Raw genomic sequence first — 18104 nt, 5'->3', positions numbered from 1 at the left:
TTGGTCTCAAGATATTTCCGCTGGTCCATTTGCAAAAGTAGTAGCTTGCCCTCGTGAAAAGGTCTAGGAACACAGAAAGTATCTGGACGCGCCCCAGACCCTGTTTTATACCAGTCATTGGAATGGGCAATAGTTTTGATATCTTGACTTTCCAGGTTGTCAACATAGCTAAACGTCAAGAAGCTGCAATAAGTGTATTGTGTATTATTCCGCCTGGCTCTTTTCCAATTATGATAGTGACTTTGTAAATGGAGTCGAGAAGCTCATCTATAGTTTGCCCCCCTAAAATTAGTTATGCCTTTTACTCTGCACAAGATAGGTGGCTATGCCAGCGTCAATTTCACTTAGTCGTCCACCTTGCTGACTACCTTTAGGGGATAAAGGGGTGAGCAAGCCACCGCTACAATCTTTTCACGTGATACTGCGTTCACGTGAACAGGAGTGGCTTCGAGCATCCCAGAAAAACTGATGAGGCTCATCCAATGCATCTCATCCGAGTGAGCAACACCAGGATGATGACACATTTTTCTAATTTCGACCCCCTTGTATGGATCGGCTGTAAGCAAGAATCTTATGGCAAAATGCAATTTCGGTGTCGTCATCTCCAAGCTACGGTACGGAAGCTACCGTTCCCCTTGCTGACGTATTCACTTTTTGGAACAGCCTCGATGAATCTCAACGCTTCCTACTACTCGTTCAAACATGCGCCTCCGCGACACCAGTACTTGCAACGGTATGCGAACCGGTACTGCCCATTGATATATGCGAACGCCGAGTTCCATGTTCCAGGGGAGGCTGCGCAGTGGAGTGTATGGTATGGCGCTCTCATACACCCATGACACGAGAGTGCGTCGTACTCGTATTGTTCGCGGCAATATATGTGCAACAGCGTATGAAAAATGACGCCTGGATACGATCAGTACAGCGGTTTGACGCATTTGGTGAGAAGCAGCCGGTTTAAAAAGTTTATATCCGTATCCATGTCCTCAAAGCAGGGATGGCATGCATGGAATCGAGATGCACAGCCACGTACCCTTTTCTCATACTACCTTGTCCAAGCAAAAATCTCGACTGGTATCGTATTTGAAAGCGCTCTTTTGAGGTTCTAAAATGGAATCCGTAATGGCCTCTGCGCCGTGATCGAATTTCCCGGGGATAGCCATCGCTGTGGGAATGAGAAAACATATATAACATAGGAACTTCATGACGACGACTGAAGCTCAGGGGTATGCTGGGATCGATGGAGCCCTTGCGACAAGGCAAGGATAACAAGCTTTACTATTGATATGCATGCCAAGTTTCCCAACGCAGACATTGATATACCAGACTCTGCACATCATCATAACCTTAAGGAGACTTGTCAAGAGGGACAGAAGTGTCATAAGTCGAACATGTATGCATCTTCCCGCTGTCATGCAACGTACATGGGATCCAAGAGATACCGTTCGTTGCAACAAGACCTGATGATCGAATATTCCGCTATGCCGCACAGATAATACACGCACCCGTCACCCAGCACACTGTGTTCCAAGATGTATTGAGCTAGTGCACGCTCGTAAACTCGGCGAAATATGAAGGGTTCTGTACGGCATTCCTGTCAAAGCAGTTGGGGAAAATATAACGGTTTTAAGCTTAAGTCGAGGTTACGCTGGGTGCTTAGGTACCACTTTCACGACAGCTTTGTGATATGGCTATGGTGAGTGGATTATATGGGACTCGTGAGATTTTCTTCAACAATCTACACTATCTTCTAGGAGAACTTTAACATTCTAGGAAAGACTGTAATTGATTACACGGAGGCAGGCTTACAGAAGGTAGGTGTAACAAGGCAAATAAATTGCTTCCAAAAGTACAAGAAACTACAAAAATCTTACATGAGATTTATCATCAGCTATCGGCATCAACACACCACACCACACTCCCCCCTCTTCCACTCAAAAGACACTCTCCCCAGCCCTCCCCTCCATCAAGCACTCCAACGCCTTCCCAACCTCTTCCAAAACCCCCTCCGCCTCCCCGATCCACTCCTCAAACGTCACAATCTCAATCCCCAACTTCCTCCCCCCATCCTTGACAAACGCCTGACACTTCCACTCGCGCAACGGCTCACCGTGCGGATACAACGTCTGAAACTTCGCCTCAACCCCATTCCCAAACGGCAGCTCCTCAACCCAAGCTGGCGCCTGATGCACAACCGTATCGAACCACTGCACCTTATCCGCATCCCAATCCGTGCAATTTTGCACAATCTCGCTGAAGCCCATGGATTCGTACGCGGCAGAGGTCATATGTTGGTCCTGCACGTAGCGTAGGAGATCGAGGTAGGACCAGGATTTGGAGAAGGCGACGCGGAAGGGGATGTATTGCCATGTGGGGCCGAAGATGCGGTCGGCGTTGGGGGCGCCTACGTTGCGGCCGGATACGACTTCGCCGAAGACGACGTCGGTGCGGTTGAGGCGGCGGGAGAGGACGAGGGCCCAGGCCGCGGTGGGGAGCGAGCCGATGGTGATGTTGGCGGGGCGGCCCGAAATGTCGAACTCTCTGTAGATGTCTGCGGGGCCGCGATGGGTAAGCGGGATGGTGGGTTTCAAGACGGTCATTTCAGAGCCAGAAAGCAGGTTCTTCCAATATGGGATTGCCTTGGGGATGTTATCGAGGACGACGTGGTTGACATGTTTGCTGAAGGGTACGGTTTCTGGGACTGTCGTACCGGAGTATAGGGTGGAGAGTTGCTCGAAGAGTATGGGCAGGCAGATCTCGTCGTACTGGGCGTGCGAGATTCGGAAGACGAGGGTGGAGGCACTGTTAGTGTGAGTGAAGAGATTGAAGGCGACGAAGGATGATCCGTATGGCTTGGGTGCTTCGATATCCTGTTGGATGCCTGCCTGGATGAAGGTGTCGGCGTCCTCGCCTTCTGGGACTGCAGTCTCGGTGTAAGGCACTTTCAATGATGATAGAACCACACCGAGCGTCAACTCGTTGTCTTTGACAAAAACAGTGCGCAGAACCTCATTGCGTGCCACAAGCTCCTGGCATGCTTGCTCGAGCTTCTGACGGTCAATTGGAGTGGCAAACTTGATCAGTTCGTAACGCAGTGAGTACCGTGGCAGGTCCACAGTTCCCTCAACTGCGAGTTGCTGCAGTGGTCTCGTTGGGTAGATATTTGTGATCTCCCATTCCTGATTCTCAAGGTACAAGCCAACACGATCTGGACTGTGGAGGTTGGCGTCCTTGCCAAGCGCGATGAAAGGTGCATCAACATCAACCTTGGGCTGTGATGGCGTCTCTTCCCCAGCTGACGAAGCAAGCTCGGCAAGAGATTTGCTCTGAAAAACCTGTGCAACTGTAATGTTGAGCCCTTGCGCGCGAGCATCCGAGACCAGCCTCATTGCGCCAATAGAGTCACCTCCCAACTCGAAGAAGCTGTCATTGCTCTTGATATCGGTCTTGGCAATACCAAGAATGCGGCTGAGAATTTCTGCCAGTTTGTCTTCCCGTTCGTTGCTTGCTGAAGCCGCCAGGTCAGACAAGGAGCTGCTTTGGAAGACCTGGGCAACCGTCAGGTTAAGGCCTTGAGCGCGGGCGTCGGAAACGAGACGCATGGCAACAATAGAATCTCCGCCAAGGTCAAAGAAGCTATCACTTGACCTGATATCCGTTTCCTTTATGCCCAGAATGCGACCCAATATACTTCGCAGTTTCTCTTCGTTAGGCGATAGCTCCTTCAAGCCAGCATCCATAGATTCGGGCCCATCAACCGGCGACATGCCCAGTGCACTGTCACTCATGACATCCCTTGGTCTCATAGCCTCTGCATCTCGAGCTTCCGCGGGATCTAGGACTGCTACATCACCCAGCTTGCTCTCGGGGTTACCCAAGAAAGCATGAACTATGCGGCCGAGTACAGCAAGCACTCTCTCCATTGTCTCTTTGCTGATGCAGTTGGAGTCGAAACTAGCCATGACCAGGAAGCCATTCTCTTCGAGCGTGCAGACAAGCATGAGAGCATAAGTGTTGAACTTGAGCGCCTCGCGTGCTCCTTCTGCATCATTGGCGGGAAGGAATGTGTTTGCAGGATTGTCCATATCGACTGTGCCCCAGTCTTCGTCTTCTTTGGGATGTAGTACAAGACCGGTACGAAGGTCGCATGCAACACGTGCGTCCTTACTCAGACGGCGGATATTCTGGAGGCCCAAGTGCTCATGAGGAATCTGTTTTACGGTCTGAGCATGGATCTTCTGGAGGTACTCGGCAATGGGGCGATCGAGACTAAGGCGGACGCGGATAGGAACGGTTGTGATCATTGGTCCTTCAATCTGTTCGATACCGGGGACGGGTGCTGAGCGACCGGTAAGTGTTTCGCCAAAGACAATATCTGGATGACCCATGTACAGCGATGATACGAGAGCCCATGCGCCACGGATGATGGTTGCTAGAGTAAGCTTGGAATGTGCTGAGGTAGGGACCGTAACGTAGTGCTCGAGCAGGGAGTCAGCCTGAGTAGTGTATCCCTTTTGCGGCAAAGGAGGGAACTGATGGGGGCTTGTGCCTTCTAGACAATCCTTCCAGTATTGCTGAGCATCGGCTGGATCGAGACTGATAAGATGCTTGATGAAGTGTTTGAAAGACGTTGATCGCTCGGTATGAAGGCCATTGAAAGCACGATTGACGTGATCGAATACAAGAGGCATCGACCATCCATCATAGACGGCATGATGCATCGTGATGACAAAATTTATCTTGTCACTTTCAGGTTCTTTGACCAAGCCATAACGGAACAAGGCAGTCCCGAGATCCATAGGCTCATTCCGATCAAGTCTGAGGTATTCAGAGACATCAGTGCCATACTCGCGTACTAACTGCCCATCCTTGAGTACAACTTGGAACAAGCCACGACCAGTGACGTTGACGATTCTTGTTCGCAAAATTGGCGAGCCTTCCACAGCGGTGTCGAAAGCTTTTTTCAAGCGCACGGCCGTTTTTGCTGGGAGTGTTGCAACACGCTGAGCAACGTATGCATCCTGGAACTTGGCGGACAGGGCAATGAGACCTTCTTGAAGAGGCGTACAAGGGTAGACATCCTCTACGTTTGCAACATCAACGCCGCAAAGCCTCGCGCTCTCTTGTCGTGCTGCATCAGCATCCCAATCCTTTCCAATCATCGAGAATGGATGAACCTCGTTTGTCTCTTCCGCAGAGACTGGTTTGGCCTTTTCAGCCATAGCTGATAGAGTCGGGTTAAGCATGATATCTGGCACGCTCAATACAATCCCCTCATCCCTCGCAGCAGCTACCAATCTCATGGCTCTCAGAGAGTCGCCGCCCATGCTAAAGAAATTGTCGTTGGCGCTGAAATCGGCGTCTCCACCGAGCAGCTTCGCCCAAAGTGACTGAAGCTTCAGCTCCATTTCCGTCGTAACCTCTTTCTTCTCGGATACAGCAGAATTGAAGCGGCGGAGGTCCTGACGAGTGACGGAAGCACCAATCTCACGCAGCCGCTTCCGATCCGTCTTACATGAGACGAGCAGAGGCATCTTCCAGAGCGGAATATAAGCACAAGGTATCATGTAACTGGGCAGGTCAACAAAGAGCTGCTTCGTCATATCCCTGAGGGCGCTCTGGAACTTATTTGTAAAGCTTCCGAAGACGTTACCGTCGAGGTGACGCATTCCGTTCTTCTTCTGCTCGACGAGAAAGGCGACCAATGTCTGCTCGCCACCACCACTTGGTTTGATGACTTCAGCTGCTAGCTGCGTATCAGGAGGCAGATGCTTTTGCATATTGAATTCGATTTCAGCCAGCTCGATACGCTGTCCGCGTAGCTTGACCTGCTGGTCCTGGCGTCCGACGAAGATGGGCTCGCCGTTACCATCTGGGTCAAAACGCACCAGATCACCAGTCTTGTAGATGCGTCCATGTCGACCGGGATAGCTTTTACTTCCTTTGAGCAAGAACTCGGGGTCTTCGATGAAGACCTCCTTTGTTTTGGATGGGTTGTTCAGATATCCGTTGCCGACAATGGGGCCTTCAATCAGCAACTCGCCAACTGCACCAACAGGTACTAGCTTATTGTGATTCTCAGGGTCGGTAAGCCAGAGAGCGCAGCCTTTGCGTTTGCCCATTGTGATGTAAGGTTTGGCAGCTACATTGTCATTGATAGTGGCGCCCACTGTCGCCTCGGATGGACCGTAAGCATTCACGACTCTAGTCCTTTGACCCCATGACATGGCGTCGCTTATTGAAACGCCCTCGCCTCCTAGCGCGATAGATTCGAGGTTATTCAGAATATCTACGTCCAGAGTTCGAGCGACCGACGGTGTCATGCCGGCAAAGGTGACCCGCATGTCACGCATGGCGCCGCTCATGTCGTTCATGCGTCGCTCATCCGAAGGTGTGCAGAGTGTGGCGCCATGCGCCAGTGTGCAAAGCATGGAATCGATGCACACATCGAAAGCGTAACTTGCGAAATCCAGCACGCGAGAATGCGGGTAGTATCCCACAGCTGCAGCGCGTGGTATCGCACCAGACGTATACTGGCTGTGGGTGAGGATACATCCCTTAGGAACACCTGTACTTCCGCTAGTGAATTGAATGTACAATGGCTGATCCGGCGAGACGGGTGGAATTGTAGTACTCGGTTGCTCTGCTGTATACGGAGAAAAGATCTTGTTGAACTTGGATTTGGATATCGGGATGATGGTAGCAGCAGGTGCCACTCGCGCTGCAAGGGTCGATTGTGCTTTGGAAGAGAGAAAGAGTTTGGCATTAACTTGTTGGACCACGGCTCGTAATCGACCTTCCGGCTGAGCTGGATCGAGCAGTGCAAAACATGCGCCAGATTTCATGATCGCGAGCACTGCTACTGACGTCCATCTCGACTTTTCGAACAACACTGGGATAATCCGGTTGGACGAGTCATCCAGCAATCGCAGCAACTTTGCCAGTTTGTCAGAGTAGTCTTCAATCTGGCCATACGTCAAGGTGCCATCCCAGGCATCTATCGCAATCTTTTCTGGATGCAGCGCAGCTCTCTCGGATACCTTTTCGTGCATGCAGAAGCGAAGCTCAGGCTGTAGGGGCGTATTCCAGCTCCACAGCTCGTCGAGCTCGTCTTCTGAGACATTGTGAAAATCGGAGAGCGGATGATCAACATCTTTGAAAAGGGCTTCAAGAATTGAAGCAAAAAAGTGTAGTTGTGACACAGCCTGGTGTCGAGACATGGTGGTTGTTTGCCATGTTGAAGTGGCGTGTAATGTGTCTTGTTGAACATTGAGTAAGACTTGAAATGTCCACTATGTATTGTTAGCTACATGTTTGATTTTAATATATGTAGGAATTACCTCTTCATTAGTGCCGTCATTGAAGAAAAGGGTCGTCTCATTGAGCGTGAACTGGTTCGACTTGACGCTGCTGATTTTCGTTCTCAGACTAGCAGCTGTTTGTTGGTTTGCCCAGTCGATGTCAGCGACAGAAATACACTGTGTCGCAGCGTTTTCTTGCTCTTTCCGTCCCCAGGTGAACTGCTGAAAGACGTCTCGTTGGTAACGTTGTATGAGTATTGCCCAGGCTATCAGGACCGTATCCAGCACTGAGTCTCGATCTGTGCCATTAGGCAGATGTACATGAATATCATTTGCTTTGGAGGCATTTCTGTTTGTGTGCTTAGCTCCAGTGGGGTTCTCTGATTGCAAGGCGTGTTCCTGAGCGTTGAAACCATTGCTGCTTTGTACCTTCTTCGCGGCAGGTTCCTCAGAAACTCCACTAAAGCGCACAGTGTTTTCTCTGCCGTTGGGGAGATGCATCTTGTTGTTCAAACTAGAGTGTGGTCTCTTCATACTTAGGACAATAAACGTGTTCCCCGACGTCGGCGGTTTGAATATAATGTCAATCTTGTTGGAGCACGACTCAAAAGCCCACTCTTTAGTAGTAGTTGAGGCCAAGCAGATGCAGAATGAGACTACTCATGCATCAACACTCTCTATTCAGCCTTCATCCCGCAGTTGGGCCTAGCTCTCCATACACCAGGCTCGGGTGACGCCCCGGCTCTCGTCCATCAGTCCGCTACTGTCTCTTGATCGGACTGCTGTCGGCATCACTGCTTTCACACACCAGACGAGGGCAAATTCTGCTCGTTCGCCCCGGTAAACAGCTCAGGTCGGCTGCATTGCTCATTCTGTAACGTAAGTGCGCAGGGAAGAAGCACACTTGGGGCATTACCGGGGTTTAGCTGTAATGAAAACTCTCCTGACGATTGATAGCCACCCCATATTTAGCGGATCAGATAATCTTAGCGCCCATGGGTGGCGTCACGGGCTTTCATCTGATAAATTTGGTGGGTGACCAATGCAAGCACGGAACGGCCAGCCTGGGAAAAGCGCATGCAGGGTTACGTCGCCAAAGGTGCCCATGGGTTCCATCTGATAACGGCAGAGGCTCCGAATCCTCCAGGGCTGCCAATGACGCGCGTTAGGCCCGCCTACTTTGCTGATCCATGGCGTTTGGCAGCCAGGGGGGTGTGCTGCATGGCTTTGAGAAAAATTATCTGCCGAATGTCATGGGGATATTGGGATTGGGGCCCGCACAGCGCCCAGCGTCAATCAGTCTGCTACACCTGCATCTGAAATCAGCGGCGCATATTCTTTACCTTCCTATGTCGTAATGGTCATTCATATTTACCCTGTTGCTGGTCTCGTCATCCCACGCAGCTGACAAGGTTCCAGACTCGGTCATATACTCTAGCCTGGTAGGTGTAAGTTTTCGCTTAGGGCGGATCTGATAACTTTGATTGACACATGCGACGAGCTATAGCAAGACGTCCAGGGTCTCTCTGGTAGGGACTACCTATCCGTCCACGGCACAATAATTTTTTCCCTCGCTCCGATGACCTTTGAACGCTAGTTTCCGCGCGATTTCTTGTGCAGTGGAGCAGGTGATCAATTTAGTGATCGGCAAGACATGCTTGTAGACAAGGCGCGCCGTTCTCGTCCGGCTCGTTCTCTCAACATTTCTAACCGACATTCAGCGCATCGTGAGCCTCGGCGTCTATAGTGTGGAACTGAGCTTTGTAGTCATTCTCCGAGACCGTGAATCCTTCCTCGCAATCTGCACGGAGTTGTTCATTCAGTTGTGAAACCTTGTCGTATCATTCATCCATTATTCTCCTGTTCGAAGACCATTCGGTCTAGCACCTCTATTGCTTGTCTACCAAACAATTCAATCTTTGGCCCGTCAGAAACAATGGGTTTCGTAGTATTACCCGCTCTTACACCGGACATCAGCGATGTATACGACGTGTATTTTGCGACCTTCAAAAACAATGCAGTTACACGTGCGCTGTTTCCCTCGGCTACAGAAGCCGATTTGCTCAATCCAAAATCCGAGTTTCGGTATGTGTACTGCATTCCTGTCCTCTCCGCCGTCTTTTGCTGTTGCGTAATATTGCAATGTGGGCTGATCTCGCCAAGACAAGGGCACACGAATCATGTTCAGGAGTGGTGGAAGACCAGCCAAACACAATATACTTTGAAGTGTGTCGACACCGAATCCAATAGAATAGTCGGCATGGCAATCTTCGACATTTACACAGCACCCAGCGACTGGAAGCGAGGCGAGATCTCCTGGCTGCAAGGAAAAGAACGGGAACAAGCCGAAGCATTGATCAGCCCGCTTTGGGAGGTTAGAGAGAAGCTCTGGCTCAACGAAAAGTACATCTATGGCCACGTAATAGCTGTCCATCCAGAATATCAGCGAAAAGGTGTCGGCGAGAAAATCTTTAGATACGGCATCACTATATCCCAAAACACTGGATTACCCATTTACATTGAAAGCTCAAAAGATGGTGTGCGCTTCTACGAGAAGATGGGTTGCAGGAGATTGAAAGAAAACCTGAAGCCTTCACTGCAGAGTATCAAGTCAGTAGAAGGTAAAGACTTGAAAGTAGATGACAATCTCCCTTTGTTCGTGTGGTTACCCGAAGGCGCAGAGAAGAGGCTACCAGACGCTGTGCAGTTGGCATAAGAGCTATTGCGACCTAGAAATATTATACCATAGTATTTATCCCAACATTTGGTGAAGGGCATTGACACGGTAGCTTTCGCTCCGCTGTACAAGCTCCTCGTGCCGTCCTTGGTCTACCACCTTCCCAGCTTCAACCAAGAATATAACATCAGCCCTTGCAATCGTCCGCAATCGGTGTGCGATTGCAATCACCGTGACTCCGTGACCCTTCACGGCGCGCTCAAGACCAAGCTCAAGGGCCTTTTCACTTTCCGCATCCAGCGCACTTGTACTCTCATCTAGGAGAAGTAGTTTAGGCTTCCGTACTAGAGCTCGCGCAATGGAAAGGCGCTGACGCTGCCCACCAGAGAGTTGGTTGCCACTAGATCCGCACTCGGTGTCGTATCCCTGTGGGAGCTCCATGATGGTTTCATGTATGTTTGCCAACTTGCAGGCTTCATGTATTTCTTCATCTGACGGCACATGACCAGGTCTCGCTCCCAATGAGATATTGAACTTGATGCTCCCTTGGAAAAGTATATTCTCTTGTGGCACGTAGGCAATGTCGTCCCGGAATGAGGCCCCATGATGACGCGATATGTCAACACCATTGATGAAGATGCTGCCCGTTGATGGCAGATAGAATCGTTCCAAGAGTGCTAGTACAGTGCTTTTTCCTGCACCAGAAGGCCCAACCAGAGCGCAAAACTGGCCTGGTTGTATTGAGAGAGACAGTGATGTGAGAACTGGAATGCCAGGACGAGCCGGGTAGGAAAAACCAACATCTTGGAATACAACCCTAGCGCCGCCTTGTGCTGATGTTGGCGACGTTGATTCAGCCAGCGCCTCGACATCATCTCCTTTCTCATGGAAGTCGCTATCAGATGTAAATTTCCCATTTCTTATGCCGGATGCGTCTGTTCCTAGTTCGATGAGCCCGCATATGCGTGAGATGGCGCTCTTTGCCTTTGCGATTTCTGGGGCGAGTGTAAATAGCTGACCCCAGAGCTGTGCGGAAACGAGCATTGCAATAAGGATGACGAAAAACTGAGTCTGGGTGTATCTCCCCTCAATAATGTTCTTTGATCCCCACCAATAGGCAAAGGCGTAGATGAAGCTGCCACAGGAATTGGCGACAGCTAACCAGACATTTGTCTTGAAACTTTGTTGTACCATTTCCTTCCTGGGAGCCTTGAGGGATCTTCGGTACGTCTGTAGGATTTCGTTCTCGATTGAAAGAGCATGTACTGTTTTGATGTTCGAGACCGCTTCAATTGTAACACCAATGGACGACGAAAATGCCCCAGCGTGCTTGACAGCGAAGCGACCAATCGCGCGTAACTGCATATACCCGGCGCCAAGAAGCAGTGGCACTACCACGAGGCATACGATTGCAATCCGCCATGCGATAATGTGTGACAGGACGATGGCGGCTACGAAGTTGACAACAACAGAAAACAAAGTCCCGACGATGGAACCGCTGAATCCTACTAGTGAATTTCCATCTTTGGTGATGTACTCAAGTAACATTGAAGGATTTCTCGCCTCGGACTCATGCCATTGCAGAGGTTGGTGAAGGAGTGTCTGCAGACTCAGGTTACGAACCTTGTAGATCAGTCGTTCCGAGAGAATGCCAAACGCTGCCCAGCTGGTGAAATTAGCAAAGAAAGCGATACAGGCCAACATGAACCAAAGCCCGGAGAGCAGTTCGCCTCGGGAGCGAATGTAGTCTGGGTCATTACAGGGTGACATAAGACCCATAACGTTACCGAAGAGAAGACCGGAGCCGCAATACTGGCCGCCGACTATCAACGCTGCGAAGAACGCTAACAGGACAAGAAGCGTATATGGCCGGGTCAAAGGAAGCATCGTTTTCCTGATAGATCCCGCAACAATAGCGCCTTTTAGTGGTTCGGCAAAGTCTGGGTTGCTCAAGTCGTTTATGGTCGTAGGATCAGCTTCTTGCGCTTTCATTGTATGTTTTTCGTCCGACAGAGTATCGGCATCGCGCGATTCTAGACTGGCTCTGGAGCTGGAAGGGCCATCTTCTGCCTTGACAGTCTGTAATCGGACCATATCCGCATATGACCCATCCAATTCCAACAGTTCTTCATGGGTACCTTGCTCCAAAATATCGCCCTTTTTCATGACAATGATCTTAGAAGCAGCTCTGATAGTCGAAAGTCGATGCGCAATTGAAATCACAGTTCTACCCGCAGAAGCGCGTTCAATAGCGGCCTGGATGCGCTGTTCGCTTGCGGAATCTAGAGCTGCAGTGGCCTCGTCCAGAATGAGGATCTTAGGGTCCCGAACGAGTGCTCGAGCAAGGGCGATTCGTTGCTTTTGCCCGCCACTAACAAGATTTCCGCTTGAGCCGACAGTGGTACCAAATCCGAATTCTAGCCTGTTGATGAATATTGCCACGTCCGCAAGATCGGCGGCTTGTTGCACGAGTTGGACAATTTCCACTACCTGGGCATATTTGCCTTAGCACAGCGACCATTGAATTTTTATTCTTTCAGAACATGACTCACCTCTTTGCCAGCTTTCTCGGCCGCTTCTCTGAGTTGACTTCCTTTCCTGATATCTTCAGCGACCCCAGCAAGAACTCCACTCAACAAAGTCTTCTCCAAATGAGCATGAGGTGGTGAGTTGACTAAGCCGAGGGCGATATTCTCAAGAATGGAGCGATCCAAAAGCGACGGTTCTTGTTGGACTAGACTGATGAAGCCTCGGAGATTTTTGACGTTGATATCTTTGATATTACGGCCATCAAGGAGCACATCTCCTGATTGCGGATCGTAGAATCTACTAATCAAGCTCGCTATTGTCGACTTGCCGCTTCCAGATAGTCCAACAATGGCGGTCAATTGGCCTAGAAGAGCCATCCAGTCAGCGCTCTACATAATTCGCAATTTGGGAGACTAGATGAGAAATTTCATGTAGAGCAAGGTATACGCACCAGCTTCGCATTTTAATGAGATGCTGTTCAGCACGGGATGGTCAGGCCGGGATGGGTATGTAAAAGCAACATTGCAAAATTCAATCGCTCCTTCCACGTTGGAAAGCTTCTCCGCAGCGGCCGAGGTGTTGTCGATGCTGGGTTCGGTTTCAATGTCTTTTCGCAAGCGCTCGAATGCAGCTATGGCCCCTCCAAACAGTGGTAGCATGGGCGCAATTTGACTCAGAACAATAGCACCTGGATTGCCAATATTAGCATAAGAAATACGTAAATTAATGTTTTGAGCTTACCATCTAAGAGAATGAATGTGACCGTATAGATTTCTCCAATAGTCGCACTACCCTTGCCCTCAAGAGAATCTGCGACTCTGCGACTACCCTGCCAATAACCAAGTGCACTAGCTGAGAAAGCAAAGAGATATAGTAGCCCCGCCTGAACAGCAGCAGCGATTGCCTTCTTGATACCTTGGTCTCGTGCACTTTTCAAATGCCCTTTGAACTTCTCTTCAAGTCTGACATTGGCCCCAAGAGCATGGACAAGACCGACATGACTGAGAGCTTCAGAAGCGATGGCACTGGCGGATCCAAAACATTCCCCCAACTTGATGCTATACTTTCCGACAAAGTGACCACCAACTACTGCCATGAGCAAGAACGCAGGAATCAGAGACACAAGCATGCCCGCTATCTCAGCATTCTTGATAAAGCCGACTATGTACGCGGTGACACAGAAGGATATGCATGTCAGAGCAACGCCAACCTTTTCACCGGTACCACTTTCGATTGCCTGAATGTCACCATTCAGACGAGAGGATACTTCACCGGCTTGGAGTTTATCGAAAAAGGTCATATCTTGTCGTAGGAGATTGCGGAGGTAGCGATCCCGAACACGTTGAGCCAACCTCTGGGAAGCCAGATTCCAACATACCAGATGGATGTAAATGCAGGAAAAACTGGCAATGGCGATATAGACCAGGAGAAGAATTTTGGGCGTGATATTAACTTCCTTAGATGGCGTGGAGCTGCCAGCCTGGTTGTTACAGGTTATTGTGTTGATTTCATCAACGAGTTGGCCGAAGACAATTCCTATGAGTGGGAATGGCACGCCTGCTGCGATGGCAGCTATGCTGCCAACGAGAACAAGTACCCTGTCGAGCCATGTGGGATCCGCGTAAAAGAGGAGATGGAGGAAGCCGAAGAAGGGCTTAATAGAGGCCCGCGAGGGCATGCTGATGGGCATGGAACATACAAAGAGTGTTCAACTGCTGATGAGGAGGTGCCTTTCGCCGTACGATTTCATGAAACTGTGCGAGGACACCTGCATAAGGGCAGCCGGGCGCCATAGCCCCACTGAGAGGCGACGGCCAGGATCGACACGGCGCAGGCGGTGGAAATTGCTGGCGTCGTGTCCATTGGGAACAGCATCACGTGAAATCAATGCATCGTAGATATAATAGTACTAGGCGATTAGAGTAGGTACATGGTGCCAATGCCAATGTGGGCTGAGCTTGGGGAGTGGAGAATGGATGTCTGTGTGTGTGACTTGGCAGCAGGCGATACTCGGACGTGGTCAGTGCAAGTGCAAGTGACGCACGGATCATATGAATTACTCAGAAGATCAGATAAAAATTTCGCTAGCTCTACACCGTTTTGGACAACCGCCACCCACGTCGTTCACTCTATATCCTTGCCTGCACTTGGACCGATGCAGCACCATCCCCTACCTCCTTGGACCCTTGAGATGCCTTGCGCACAATTTCTCCCGCCATCAACGCTACGTCCTTAGCCAATGTCCGCCCTCCATCTGACTTTGAGGACACCAACCACAGCCGACAACCCTCTGCAATAGCGCCGCGCTTGAACTGCACCTCTTCCAGGCTTTCTCCCTTGGGCCGACAGCCTAGGATGATCGAATCCACGCTCTGGAACAGGGTAGAGTTCGAAAAGGGACTTGTCGCCGTGTCTCTGATGATGACATTGGAGCCCGAGCATGCAGCAGAAGCGTCTTTTCCGATAATGACTCGAAGTCTGAACTCGCCCTTGGATTGGACTTGCTTTTCGTAGGCACGCATGTAAACTCTCTGAATGTGCTCCGGTGCTTCCGTGACAGATGGAGTCTGGCAGCTTGTCGGCTTCGCCCAGATCGAGCACAGTTGGGGCTGTGGGGGCTTTGCATCGTCCAGAATCCTCAACGGAGCAAGTGAATCGCTTTCCGTCACCACTGTAATGTTACCCAGGCGAGGACAAGACAGCAGATCGTCTACGATCTCGACCATATTCTCGCCAGAGCTGACAACGGATACGTTGAGTCGTGGCTCGTTGGCACCTCGCAGCTCGTTTCTTCGCGAAGGATAATCGTCCGTGGAGATGATACGCTGGCCCGCTAAGAAGTCTGTTGTCGGTAGTGGTTGTGCGGCTGGTCCACTGGTCCGGGACGGAGACGGTGCAACAACACTCCTCGCTCGCACCACCCATGTTTTCCCAGTATTGTCTTTGACAGCTACCTTCCAGCCCTGTACAATATCTCTTTCGACTTCTGGGGCTACCCCGACAACTTCGCTACCATATCGTACGTCGTTCTTGAAATGCTCAGCACTCCACTTCATGTAGTCGGCAAATTCCTCCCTCAAAGGATTGAGGCGATCCGAGTTTGCAAACTCAATAAGCCGCTTGCGATTGAGGAGGTAGTTGACGTAGCTAAAGGCTGTTCTCGGATTCCGAAGTGTTGCCAGGTCGTACATGAATGGGCTTTCCATTCGTGTCCTTGATAAATTTGAATTGGAGCCCCATGAGAATGATGGCTTCTTTTCGATGAAAAGCAGTTTCAATGGTGCCCGAGACTCGCTATTTGCAATAGCCGTAGCCAGCTGCGCTGCCCCGAAGCCAATGCAAACGAGGTCATACAAAGGTGTAGGTTGCGCCATTGATGAAACTGGTGCTGTGTTCATGGTGCTGCTTGTTTCTTCGGCAGAGGTTATTGTGTGTGGAAGATGATAGAACAAGGACAGACACCGCGCGCTGTTATGTTTGAAAGCCACAAGTTCTAAAACGTGATATGACACTAGCAGTTTAATTTCATACCACAGCAGCGACCATGCACAACCCATACGCAGAACAAAAAGATCCGAGCTTTATCCAGCAACGGTCAGGCACCCCGATATCCAGGCTCAAAACAACGATGTCACCGACAGCTAGTGTGGGCCGCATGGATGCGCCGTAAATGCACGCCACACATGTACGACAACTTGCATGGGTTGAGGGTGGTAGCACGAGACCCACATAATACGATCAGCCACCCACCTGGGAATTTCATCGCACCACGGCCACCCACGCAAGCGCTGGCAACTGTTGCCCGTCAATGGCTAGCTTATCCAAACAATTCGTTCCGGTTACTAGGGACGACCTCGGTTAAACAGCCTCAGGGCAGCTGTATCTAAGTTGAATGCCTTCAAGCAACACATCCCGGCTATGCAAAGGTCCTTTATACAGTCTTCTTGTGTCTCCCCCTCTGCCAGCGCAAAATTTAATACTCAAAAATGAGTCAACAAACGAAGCCAACTGCGGCAGAAGAGCCATTCATTCTCAAACTTCCTCACCCATATCTTACCGCATACGCAATCGTCAATGACGCTCCCAAAGGAAAACCTATCAACGATAAGATCCGGATTTCCTCGGCGAACACAACTGGCAAGGAGGTCACTCCGCCAGTTGTATTGCACAACGAAGACATCTCGTTCAGTGGTATCGGTTCACCGAGCCAAGACAGTATGCCACCAAAGGGCGATAATAGTTCTTGGGCGCGCGCTCGACGATCACCCCATGTAACTATTACCTGGAATCAGGATAGACCTACAGTTCCGCAGGTCTGGCTTGTCGCTTATGCGTTGGTCTCACTGCATCCTCTGGTAGAGAATTTCCGCGTTATTCTCTCCGGCAAGGATTCCAAGTCACTAGCTCATGAGCTGTATGTCACTGGCCTCTTCCACCCCCATCCTAAATCCTCTCGAGCAGAAGCACCTCAAGACGGTCATCTTCTCTTCAGAGGCACCTTTTGGCAGGGTGCCGCATCTCCGTTCGGAGCCCGCCCGGTGTGGGCGCCACACCTGGATGCCTCCGGCAAACCAGCCAACAGACAATACCCCCCTTTTCCATTCCAGAATGCACCGAGTACTCAATTTCCAGCTTTGCCCCGACATACTATGCATCCTGTTCGGGAGCCCAAGCCAGAGCCAGGATCCATCATCTATAGCCGGTGGATACCACATCTGAAGGAACACTTCACCATGGTGGCTCTCGACTACACCAACGATGAGCATCTCCGCTTATTCAACAAGTGGCAGAATGACCCACGCGTGGCTGCTGGCTGGAATGAGACGGGTACTCTTGATCAACACCGCGAATATCTCCGCAAACTGCACGAGGACCCCCACGTGCTCACCATGTTTGCCGCGTTTGACGATATTCTCTTTGCTTATTTCGAAGTCTATTGGGCAATGGTATGTCTCACTTGTGCTTGCTGTAATGTAATTACGTACTAACAAACGCATAGGAGGATCACATGGGCGCCCACTACCAGTCGTCACCATACGATCGGGGAAGGCACTCGTTGGTAGGGGATGTGAGATTCAGAGGCCCGTACCGTGTGTCTGCATGGTGGTCGGGTCTAATGCACTACATGTTCCTTGATGAGCCGCGCACATGGAACCTAGTGGGAGAGCCTGCAGCAACAAGCAGTACTGTTCTGGCTTATGACTTTGCCCATGGTTTCCACGTGGAAAAGCTTATGGATCTCCCACACAAAAGGAGTGCGCTCATGATGGTTAACAGGGAGAAGTTCTTCACTCTGAGCCCATTCACATGGGATGGAGAGAAGAAGGTTCGGCCAAGTCTCGACGCAGGTGCCAAATTGTAATTCATCACTTAGCGTTTCATTTTTTTATATCTTACGACAACACCTCATCAATCAATACTCTACACGACAATACGCAATCGTATGAACACTCGCCATCCGTGCATGCTGCTTCTCCTGAATGTCGGAATTCTCATATTCTAGAGTGTGCGTAACTTCGTCTGTACCAGGGGACGACTCATACCCCACATTAGAGAGTATTTGCATGGCCGTCACAAAACTAGTCTCGATGAATGCC

General features: G+C 50.4%; 5 protein-coding genes across 5 annotated transcripts; 2 read left to right on the top strand and 3 right to left on the bottom strand.

The window, feature by feature from the left end:
- Window positions 1-1934: 1934 nt before the first annotated feature.
- On the bottom strand, window positions 1935-7802 carry NPS6 (Non-ribosomal peptide synthetase; the record flags this gene model as incomplete). The annotated part of the gene is made up of 2 exons (XM_007697769.1): window positions 1935-7292; window positions 7341-7802. The coding sequence occupies 2 exons, from the start codon at window positions 7800-7802 to the stop codon at window positions 1935-1937; spliced, it is 5820 nt and encodes a 1939-aa protein (XP_007695959.1).
- A 1048-nt stretch (window positions 7803-8850) lies between these two features.
- COCSADRAFT_271558 (uncharacterized protein) lies at window positions 8851-10035 on the top strand. The gene is made up of 3 exons (XM_007697768.1): window positions 8851-8970; window positions 9023-9386; window positions 9465-10035. Exons 2-3 carry the CDS (start codon window positions 9238-9240, stop codon window positions 10015-10017), a joined length of 702 nt encoding a protein of 233 aa, XP_007695958.1. The 5' UTR covers window positions 8851-8970; window positions 9023-9237; the 3' UTR covers window positions 10018-10035.
- Window positions 10036-10053: 18 nt separating this feature from the next.
- Window positions 10054-14197, bottom strand: COCSADRAFT_79093 (uncharacterized protein; the record flags this gene model as incomplete). Its single annotated transcript, XM_007697767.1, has 4 exons — window positions 10054-12468; window positions 12531-12871; window positions 12959-13195; window positions 13249-14197. 4 exons carry the CDS (start codon window positions 14195-14197, stop codon window positions 10054-10056), a joined length of 3942 nt encoding a protein of 1313 aa, XP_007695957.1.
- A 292-nt stretch (window positions 14198-14489) lies between these two features.
- Window positions 14490-16028, bottom strand: COCSADRAFT_33257 (uncharacterized protein). The gene has a single exon (XM_007697304.1). It carries the CDS (start codon window positions 15903-15905, stop codon window positions 14637-14639), a length of 1269 nt encoding a protein of 422 aa, XP_007695494.1. The 5' UTR covers window positions 15906-16028; the 3' UTR covers window positions 14490-14636.
- A 251-nt stretch (window positions 16029-16279) lies between these two features.
- On the top strand, window positions 16280-17885 carry COCSADRAFT_271551 (uncharacterized protein). Its single transcript, XM_007697766.1, has 2 exons — window positions 16280-17453; window positions 17507-17885. The coding sequence occupies exons 1-2, from the start codon at window positions 16494-16496 to the stop codon at window positions 17867-17869; spliced, it is 1323 nt and encodes a 440-aa protein (XP_007695956.1). The 5' UTR covers window positions 16280-16493; the 3' UTR covers window positions 17870-17885.
- Window positions 17886-18104: the final 219 nt, after the last annotated feature.

This window comes from Bipolaris sorokiniana (genome assembly GCF_000338995.1).
Source record: "Bipolaris sorokiniana ND90Pr unplaced genomic scaffold COCSAscaffold_2, whole genome shotgun sequence".
NCBI classification, from domain to species: Eukaryota; Fungi; Ascomycota; class Dothideomycetes; order Pleosporales; family Pleosporaceae; genus Bipolaris; species Bipolaris sorokiniana.
This window is presented reverse-complemented; position numbering and strand designations above follow the sequence as displayed.